Consider the following 10,833-nt stretch of genomic DNA (forward strand, 5'->3'; position numbering starts at 1 on the left):
GAACACAGCAGGCAAGGCAGCATTAGAGGAGCAGGAAAGTTGACGTTTCGGGTCTTCAGAAATGGGGAGGGGAGGTCAGAAATAAACGGAGAGAGGAGGAGTGGGGCTGGGAAGGTAGGTGGGAAGGTGATAGGTGAGTGCAGGTAGGGAGTGGTCGGGATTGGTCCGTGAGGTGGGAGAGAAGACGGACAGGTTGTGTCAGGTCAAGGAGGTGTGGATGAGAGGGAGAGTTGGTCAGGGGATGAGGCGGAGTTGGGGAGATTTTGAAACTGGTAAAATCCATGTTTAGGCCATCAGGCTGTAGGCTCCCGAGGTGGAATATGAGGTGCTGCTCCTCCAGTTGCGGATGTAGTCCACTACATCTGCTGCACCCGATGTGGCCTCCTCTACATCGGTGAGACCAAGCGGAGACTTGGAGACCGTTTTGTACAGCATCTGCGCTCTGTATGCGACAAACAACACCTTCCCGTCGCGAAACATTTTAACTCCCCATCCCACTGCCTGGGTGACATGTCCATCCAGGGCCTCCTCTAGTGTTACAATGATACCACCCTCCTCTCTCTATTTATTTTTGAGCTCCTCTCCCTCTCCCCATTTCTGAAGAAGGGTCCTGACCCAAAACGGCAACTTTTCTGCTCCTCTTATGCTTCCTGGCCTGTTGTGTTCCTCCAGCTCCACATTTTGTTGTCTCATTCAGAATCTCCCTTTCTTCACAAAATTTGAGTCTGTGCAAGCTGACGATAATGCAGGAACATAACCCTTCCCTCTACAATACCTGAAAGATAAGTCACTACCAGCGACACAATACCCTTGACCACCCATGTTTGCGCAAACATCCTCATTATAATTCTGTAGTCTTATTACAATCAAAATGTTGTATCATAGGAGTATGGATTAAATTATTAATTATTTCTCATTATATAGAACTGACAAAACCATAACATAAATCACCTGAGTAAGCCACAAAGAGAAACTACCATGATGCACCATCTTTTATTTGCCAATTGTCCTTGATGTCGATAAGGCAGATTTGGAAGCTGCTAGCACATGTGAATGCTGGTAGCTGAGGTGTCTGAGATGGCTCCCTTGATGGTATCAATAGGAGGAAACCTTCATTGATGGCCTTGCTGTATAGATAGCCCCTCAAATTTGAGCTGCCAGTGTAGGCAGGACATAGAGCATGGACAAAAATAAAGTTGCTGGAAAAGCTCAGCCGGTCTGGCAGCATCTGTGGAGGAGAAAAGAGAGTTAACATTTCAGGTCCGGTGACCGGACCCGAAACGTTAACTCTGTTTTCTCCTCCACGGATGCTGCCAGACCTGCTGAGCTTTTCCAGCAACTTTGTTTTTGTTCCTGATTTACAGCATCCACAGTTCTTTTGGTTTTTACATAGAGCATGGACTTTGTTGACCAGTGGTCTGTGAGTGTCTTTGCATCATCCATGAATCTGACCAGTCAATGCTATAGAAAATAACTTAAATCTGGGCATGTTAGTGCTACTGTTTGTGCATCCACATTGAATGGCTCTCGACAAGCTTAGTTATTCTTTAAATGGTTGAGCTCCTGCAATCGTGTGGCTCAGATAAGTTGTAGAGTCCATTTGCTGTCCATGAGTCCAGGGAATGCCAAAATTTGGGTGCTACACCACCAACTACTGCTCCAGGGAAAAATGCCAGTGTGCTAACATCAAAGGATACCTCCTCCATGGATGGGAGAATAGCAAAATTTGCCACTCAACCTCTCTTTTCATACTCATTGTGAGCTCTTTATGCATGAAATGTCAGGAGCAACAGCATTAAGACCATGTCGTTCTTCAGCCACATGCAATGACATTATTTCCACTGCAATATCCTCAGTGAGTGCTTGTGATGAGAGAAGTGCACTTGGGCATATGTATTGTTACTGTTCTTGAGCATGATGTCCTCAGGTGCTCAGTTATCTGACTACAGAACTGGATACTTGTTATCTGAGTGTCAAATTGCATTTACCTTTCCAAACTACAGAAAGGAATTAAAGCATTTCCTGAACTACACTTACACCATGCTAACCATTCTGCAGTGGCTTGCCTCCTGTGCCAACTCCATTGCCACCCCTGCCATGTGAAGCTATCTGACTGGCCTTCTCCTGCCACTTTTCAAAACCACAACACTCTGCCAGCCCGCCACCAGCTCAAACACCACTTTCATGTGACAAATTCTGGGGTCGCCATCCACCATGGTGCCTGACCTACTGCTGCTCAGCTGCTGTTTGACATTCCTAAGAATCTGGCATAGATATTAATAGCTACTGAATGTCCTTTAAATCAGGCCTTCTACACCTAGGTCTCATCTCCTCGCAAGACTGTATCCTTGAAAATTGCAGTGGACATCAGGTCAATGGCAAAAATGGTCACAACATTGAAATGGTCCTGGTTTCAGGCCCACAGGTCTGAAACAGAAATCCAGACCAATATTTCAGGTCTGTACCTTTCCTCAGAACTTCTGAAGAACGATCAGAGAGCTGAAATGTTAACACTGCTTCCCTCTCCACAAAATAATAGTGGCTGAGATAGATGGAGACGAATAATCTCAGTGCAAGGTATCATTTCAGAAGTTCCTCAGAGAACTGTCAAAAAGTCCAACCATCTTTGTCAATGATCTTCCATCCACCATAAGATCAGAGGCAGGGCCTTTCACTGAAAATTGAATTTCGTTTAGCGAGAGTTGAAAAATGAAGTAGCCCACGCTCTCATTCATAAGACCTGGATCACATACAGGTTTGGGGTGATAATCACCAACAATCCCATCATACAACATGGACAATGACCATGTCTAACATGAGTGGCTCAACCCGATTCCCCAATGGCTGCTGCCTACAAGGTAGAGTATGATGGAGCGCTGCCTACTTGTCTGGATGGATGTGGCTGCTGTAATACTTAAGAACCTCAGCAACAAGGCAAGTTGCTTAATTGACATGCTAGTTTAAGCACCCACTCTCTCCATCAATGGCGTTCTCTGGCTGTAGTGTAGCAATTCACCAAACATTTCTTCATTAGCACTTCCCAAATCTCATCTCCCCTACTTGGAAAGACAAGAATAGCAAATTCCCTTTGAAAGAATCATCCTGTATTGGACATAAATCTATATTTCTTTAATATATATCCTCAACTTCTCAAAAATAACTGGGATAAACAAAAAGTCCTGAGCTTATCTGTAATGTTCATATCCTCAAAAGATTTTTTTTTCGAAAGTTATAGTACTGAATGGAAATTGTATTTACAAGGAAGTGTATCAAGGAGCAGTTGGTGTAAATTCTTTTATGGAAGCCAGGTGGAGCAGTAGACTAAAATAATCATGCAGTATCACCCTGTCATTGTGAGAGAATAGCCAAAACAGGCATAATGTTACCAGAAATCTTTTGAGGTGAACTTAATTACAATTAAATTAGCATTTGAGCAAAAACATATAAATTGCCTGAAAAATGAAGGCACTACAAGCGAATTATCTGAACCAAAGTCTAAATCAAGCAACTAACAGAAAAGGAAGAGGAGGTATTGAAGTTATCATATAAATTTCTAGGTACAGGCAGAAGCTCTGATGACTTGGGTATAATTACAACATGGCAGTTGGTGAAATTTGAATTTAAGTAGTAAAGCTGAAAATGGAAAAAAAAAGTAAGGGTGACAATGAAACATATTGTCTCAGCAACCCATCTGGTTCATGAATGGTCTTTGGAGAAGGGAACCTGCATCCTAACCAGGCCTGGCCTACATGAGATTCCAGATCCATAGCAATGTGATTGACACTTAACTGCTGTCTGAAATGACAAAGCAAGCCATTCTGTTGTATCAACTGCGAAAGAAAAGTCAGTAAGGAATAAGACTGGACAGAACACCTGTCATTGCTCTAGGCAGCAGAAATGGCAAAAAACACAAAACAACCCTGTCTACCCTGCAAGGTCTTCTTTGCTAATAACTGGGGGTTTGTGCAAGAATTGAAGTGCTGTCCCACAAACTAGTCCATGACAGGATTGGTAGGAGTGGCCACTGTAGAGTGATAGTGGAGAAGGCTTCCTGTCTGGAGAGTGGAGGATGTTCTCCATAATGTGGTGCCTCTGTGCCAACGGAGCTAGATTTTGAACAGATAAAATAATTCAAAACTGGGTATTCAGGAGGCCTGGTTCAATGAAGAGTGCAAGACGGGATGTTGGACCAGCACGAGGCAGACTTCGAAATGAGGTATTAAGCTCAGTGAAACAACAATACAGGATGATTGGCGTTTCAAGAAGCAATAGCAGCATGCAGTAGACAGGTCCTACCGATCAGATCCAAGCTGTACCGTCCAACCACAACTGGTTGTGAATGATAGTGGACAATTAAATAACTAACTGGAAGAGGAGCCTCTACTAGTATCCCTAACATAAAGATAGGGGACCACAGTATATCATTGGAAACAAGAAAGCTATCCTTAGCTAGAAATGCTGAGTGGCTGATCCAACTTGTCCTACTCTTGAGGTACCCAACTATTTGATCAGTCCACGTGATATCAAGAAACAGCTGTGGTCCTTGACAACATTCTGCCAATTGTACTGAAGGCTTGTGTTCCAGAACATGTTGTGCCCTAGCCAAACTGTTCCAGTACTATTATAATACTGGTTCTCACCTGATAATTTCGGAAATTACCCAGGTATGTTTTGTCCATAAAAAGCAGAACATATCCAAACCAGTTAATTACTGCCACATTAATCTACTCTCAACCATTTACAAAAGGATGGATAGTGTCGTCAATATGTAATGCTATCAAATGGCACTTACTCAAAAATAATTTGCTCAGTTTGGGTTTTACTAGGGTCACATTGCAAATTTCAGACAATAAAGCTGAACTCCAGAGGTGAATGGAAAGTGACTGCCCTTGACATTAAGATAGTATTTCTATGTGTTTGACCTAGCAAAATTGGAGTCAATTGTGGAAGAACACTTCATAGGTTAGCATCATATTGAACATAAAGGATGATGGTGTTGCTTTTGGAGGTCAATTATCACATTCTAGGACTACTCTGCAGGAATTTTTCAGGGTAGTGTCCAAGGCCCAACAATCTTCAGCTGCTTCATCAATGCCCTTCCCCTCCATCATAAGGTCAGAAGTGGGGATGTTCACCGATGATTGCAAACTTTCAGCGCCATTCACAGACCCTTAGATACTGAAGCAGTCGATGTCTACATACAGCAAGGCCTGGGCCAATGAAGTGAGAGAGAACTGTACAACAACAATCAATGATCATCTCCAACAAGGGAGAATTTAACCAACTCCCCTTAATATTCAATGGCAGTGCTGTCAATAATCAATATTATGGTGGTCATCAGCAGACAGGAGTGAACTGGGCCAATCATTTAAATCCTGTGGCTATAAGAGAAAGTCAAATATTAGAGGTTTTAAGGTGAACAACCCACCCCCTGACTCCCGAAAGCCTGAACACAATCTATAAGGTACAAGTCAGGAATGTGATGGAATACTCTCCACTTGTCTGGATGAGTACAGCACTAGCAACACTCAAGATGCTCAACACCAGCCAAGACCAAGCAGCTTGCTTGATTGGCAGCCGATCCAACATCTTAAATACTCACTGTTTCTACCACACAGTGTAGCAGTGTGTACTATCTACAACCAAGGCTCCTTTAACAGCACTTTCCAAACCTGCAAGCTAGAAATGCAAGGGCATCAGATGCATGGAACAAGGCCACCACTGAGATCCCCTCCAAGGTGCGTACCATCCTGATTTTAAATTATATTACCTTTTCTTCACTGTCACTGGGTCAGTGTCTGAAAGCTCACTTCTTAACAGTACTATGGGTGTGCGTAAACCGCGTTCGCTGCAGTGATTCAAAGATGTAGCTATCTACCACTTTCTTCAGAGCAATGAGGGATGGACAATAAATACTGACCTTGCCAATAATGCACACATCCAATGAAATATTAACTGTAAAAAGAATAGAGTTTGCCTGCAGGCACCCAAAGCCATTTGTTGGGATGTTGGCTTGCTCATACAGTTAAAGACAATGCTTCTCGACATTTAGTAAATGTATACTTACTTGCAGGTAACCTGTCGTGTCTCTTTGTCCACAATACACTCGCCACTGTGGCAAACAGCACATTTATCTACTTCACATTTTGGTCCTTCAAATCGTGGTAAGCAGAGACATTGAGCACTGCCATCATTGTTAATTTTGCAGGTACCTAAATTCATGCAGTAATTGTGGCATACATCTGGAACAGAGTGAATACAAATAGTAAATTGAGTTAGAGTAACAAATTAAATAAAACAAATTACGATAACAAGAAGTGCAGCATTTTCATTGAAAGCAATGCTATTTAGATTGCATTTTAATTACAATTCAGAGGCTGCTACTTTTAGAAGGTGGATGCAATATTCTCCAAGGCAAATTTGGAAGGGTATATATGAATTAAAATGAGTGATATCTGCTATCAGTTTGGTAGTTACACTAAAATCAACTATCAAACAACAAATAAATGTCTTTTTTGCCTAAAATTTCCTAAAAATGTTGTTTAATAATCTTGCTGATTTTAAAAGAAAACTGCTTTTAAGTTATTTCCAGTAAACAGCTTCAATACCAGATAAGACAAAGAAATCTCTGTAAGGGTCACAAAACAGCCCAGTTGTCATTAGTGCAACATTTATTACTGGTCGCTAACTGAATGAAAAAATATGAGAAAATGAATAACAAATATGTTAATCAGTAAAAATTATTGGGGTTAATTGATGAAGTGAATTTTGTACTTAATTCAGTACAACCATGCAATTTGTCAGCAATAAAAGGATAGTTTGAAAGAAATGTGTGACCATTTTAAATAGGGGCATTATATGTTTTGAATTTGTTTGGACAAATATTTGAACATCTGAAGATTTGAGGAGCAGTTTTCTGCTGATGGTAATTTTGCTGTTAGAATACTGTTGAGTGAAAAATGTAATTCTAAGCATAATTCCCACTGGATCATGTTCGTGTTGCACAAAGCAATTCAACCTGTCTTTCAAACTTATCTTTAAGAACTTCAATCTCATCCTAACCGTACATTCATTGAACTATATTCTTAATAGTGACACAGCTTAGCTGCTTTGGAAGGAAGTGGGGTGGAAATGTTCTCATCTCAAATCTCATTCCAGACTCATACAAAACAACAATCATTAACATATCTGCATTGTTCAATTACGTAGAGAGGTGTCTCAGACTGCTTTACACCAGAGAGGCTATAGTAAATGAACACTGAGCTGGAGGAAGAATAGGAGGCTCATGATAGAATGAAAGAACAGCTAAAGAATAGGACCTTTGAAGGCAGACAAAAGTGTGGCATGGTTTAAATGCTTGGAAAGGAGGCAGAAGTGATAATCATGATGTTTAGCTTTGAGCACAGACCAAAACTACCTGTATGCACTTACATTACTCAGTCTTTCCACAAAAGACACAGATTTATATTTCTTCTAATGAATGATTATACTTGCCTAACAAAGGAGTCAGAGGTGATCAGAGGTAGATGGATTATGGGGTTGAAGCCACAATCAAATCAGTTATGATCATTTTGAAATGTAGAGCGGGCTAGAGTGGTCAAATACTGTTTTTCTGCTCCTAATTTGTATGTTTGCTGTTGGAAATTCAAATTTCCAGCATCTCTAATATTTTAATACAAAACAAAGGACTGCAGATGCTGGAGATCTGAAACACACAAAAACAGAAATTGCTGGAGAAACTTAGCAGGTCTGGCAGAACCTGTGGACAGAAAACAAAGTTAACATTTCAAGCCCAGTGACCCTTCCTAAGACTTGTCTTTGTTTGTTTCAGAGCTCTAATATTTTGTCTGACCTTTCTAAATTTGGACTCCCAAGCTGCTCAAAACTATACACAACATGCATTTTAGGAGCATCACTTAATTTGTGAGCATTTTTTAGCATTTTGACTTACTTCAATGACTTCTTCCCGTTGGATTTTCCCATTTACATGCAATTGCTTTCCTTCTGATTTTGATTGTTATGATGAGTCAACAATTCCTCCATTGTTGCTTCATCATCTGGTCACCAGGATAATATAAAAGCAGATGGACCTTAGACATTTTTTTGTCTGGCAATTCTTTCCTAGTTTATGCATAACTGAATTAGTCTTTCTAAATGTCTTTTCATAAACCTGTCAGTTACGTCCTTTGTAGAGTGTATAATAGTTACATTTCTTCCCATTAGTTAAAAATTATGTGCAGCTGTTAATGCTAATTTCACTTTAAGAAAGGAGTTTCACTTTCAAGATTTTTATGTGGTATGTGACCTTCCCTTCATCATAAAGTCACAATTGGAGATGTTTGCCAATGATTGCACAATGCTGTGCACCATTCACGACTCCTCAGTCCATGTCCAAATGCAACAAGACTTGGACAATTTTCAGGCTTGGAATTAAAAATTGCAAGTAAATAAAAGGGAACCTGAGCACTGCTCCTTGACACTCAATTATATCACAATCACTGAATACCTCACTATCAACTTCCTGGAGTTTACCATTGACCAGGAACTCAACTAGTCACACAAAAAGTGGCAAAGGGAGTAGGTCAGAGGCCCGGAATATTACAGTGAGTAACTCACCTCCTGATTCCCCAAACCGTTCCACCATCTAAAAGGCACAAGTCAGGAGTGTGCTGGAATACTCTCCATTGCCTGGATGATTGCATCTCCATCAACAGTCCAGAAACTTGACACCATCCAGGACAAAGCAGCCTACCTGACTGGTACCACACCACAAACATTCACTCGCTCCACAAACAATGCTCAGTAACAGCATTGTGTACAAGGTGCACTGCAGAAATTCACCAAAGATCCTTAGACAGCACCTTCAAAACCCACAGCTAATTTTATCTAGAAAGGCAAGGGCTCCAGATATATGGGAACACCACCACCTGCAAGTTCCCCTCCAAGCCACTCACCATCCTGACTTGGAAATATACGGACATTCCCTCAGTGTCGCTGGGTCAAAATCCTGGAATTGCCTCCCTCATGGCATTATGGATATACCTACAGCACATGGACTGCAGTGATTCAAAAAAACAACTCACCACCATCTCTTCAAGGGTGATTAGATATGATCCATCCAGAGAGGTCCATGTCCCACAAGTGAATAAAAAGAAGAAAGTAGTGTCATTGGTTGGGTCAGCATTTGTTGCTTGTTCCTAATTGACCTGGAGATGTTGTTAGGGAGCTGCCTTCTTAAACTGCTATAGTATTTGAGGTGCAGAGACACCAACAGTGTGGTTAGAGAGGGCCTTTAAGGACTTTTAGTAAGAATCAATTAAAAAAAAAACTGTGACATAGTTCCATGTCAGGATGGTGTGTAGATCAGAGCAAAACTTGAAGGTGGTGAAGTACCCATGCATTTTCTGCCTTTGTCCTTCTAGATGGTAGGGGTCATGTGTCTGGAAGGTGCTATTGAACAAGCCTTAGTAAATTACATCAGTGCATCTTGTAGATGTGACACACTGTTGCCACTATCCAATGGTAGTGAAGGGAGTGAACTTTGAAAGTGATGGATCTGGTATCAATTAAGAGGGCTGCTATTATGCCCCTGGACAGTGCCAAGCTTCTTCAGTGTTGTAGGAGCTGCACTCATCCAGGCAAGTGGGGAGTATTCTATCACACTTGTGACTGGTACCTTGTAGATGATGGACAGGCATCAGGGAGAAAGTAGGTCAGTTCCTTTCCACAGAACTCCTAGCACTTGACCTGCTCTTAATTGCCACAGTTATTATATGGTCAGTCCAGTTCAGTTTCTTGACAAAGGTATGATGTTGATTGTATGAGGTTCAATGAAGGTTGGCAGTTCGATTCTCTCTTATTGGGGCTTGAGATACTTAAATATTACTTGCTGCTTGTCACCCTCATCCCAGATATTGTCCAGGTATTTTGGTATATAGAGATGGACTGCTTCCATATCTGAGGAGTTGTGAATGATGCGCAAGTGAGCAGTCTTTAGTGAACATCCCTACTCCTGACCATATCATGAAGAAAAGTTCAGTAATGAAGCAAGTGGAGATGATTGGAGCTAGGGCACTGGCTGGCAAACTCCTGTAGAGATGTCCTGAGCCAGAGATGCTTGGTTTCCAACAAGCACAACCATCTTACTTTGAGAACAGTTGTGAGCTTTGCCATGATTCCACTGAATCCAGTTTTGCTAGAGCTCCTTGATACCATAGTCAGTTAAATGCTGCCTTGATGTCAAGGGCAGTCACGCTTACTGCAGCTCTTTTGGCTGTGTTTTTGCCCAACTTGCAACAATGTCCAGAGCTGAGCGTCCCTGGCAGAATGCAAACTGGGCACCAATAGGCAAGTTATTGCTAAGTAAGTGCCAGTTGATACCACGATTGATGACACCTTCCATCACTTTGCTGATCATTGAGAGTAGACTGTTAGTGTGTAACTGGCCAGGCTGGATTGACCTGTCTGCATGGATGTACCTGGACCATTTTCCACATTTTCAGTTAGATGTTAGTGTTGTAACTGTTCTGGAATATCTTGGCTAGCTATATGGCTAATTCTGGAGCAATAGCCATCAGTGCTTTCACCATATTGTTGTCAGGGCATTATTGAGTATTAACTGACTGATTGAATCATTTATTGTCATGTGTATTCAATATAAAATATAGTGAAAATTTGCCATGAATTGACATCATTCTCTTTAACTTAAAATTTAAGAAAATAATGAGAACTTAAAGAGAATCCAACTTTTCTGTCTCTGCCGCTACAGTCCTGCTCTGGGCTTCACCTGCCCACACCGTGCTGCCGCTACAGTCCCACTCCAGGCTTCACCTG

At 41.5% G+C, this 10,833-nt stretch overlaps 1 protein-coding gene across 1 annotated transcript in view; it reads right to left on the bottom strand.

Moving 5' to 3' along the window:
- The window catches only part of LOC109911043 (low-density lipoprotein receptor-related protein 1-like), a 1,753,343-nt gene that overhangs the window by 34,668 nt on the left and 1,707,842 nt on the right, over positions 1 to 10,833 (bottom strand). The window contains exon 84 of the mRNA XM_048599379.1: positions 6,068 to 6,242. Coding sequence (XP_048455336.1) covers positions 6,068 to 6,242 — 175 coding nt within the window. The remainder of the gene's footprint in view (positions 1 to 6,067; positions 6,243 to 10,833) is intronic.

Source organism: Rhincodon typus, chromosome 7, assembly GCF_021869965.1.
Source record: "Rhincodon typus isolate 14 chromosome 7, sRhiTyp1.1, whole genome shotgun sequence".
NCBI lineage: Eukaryota > Metazoa > Chordata > Chondrichthyes > Orectolobiformes > Rhincodontidae > Rhincodon > Rhincodon typus.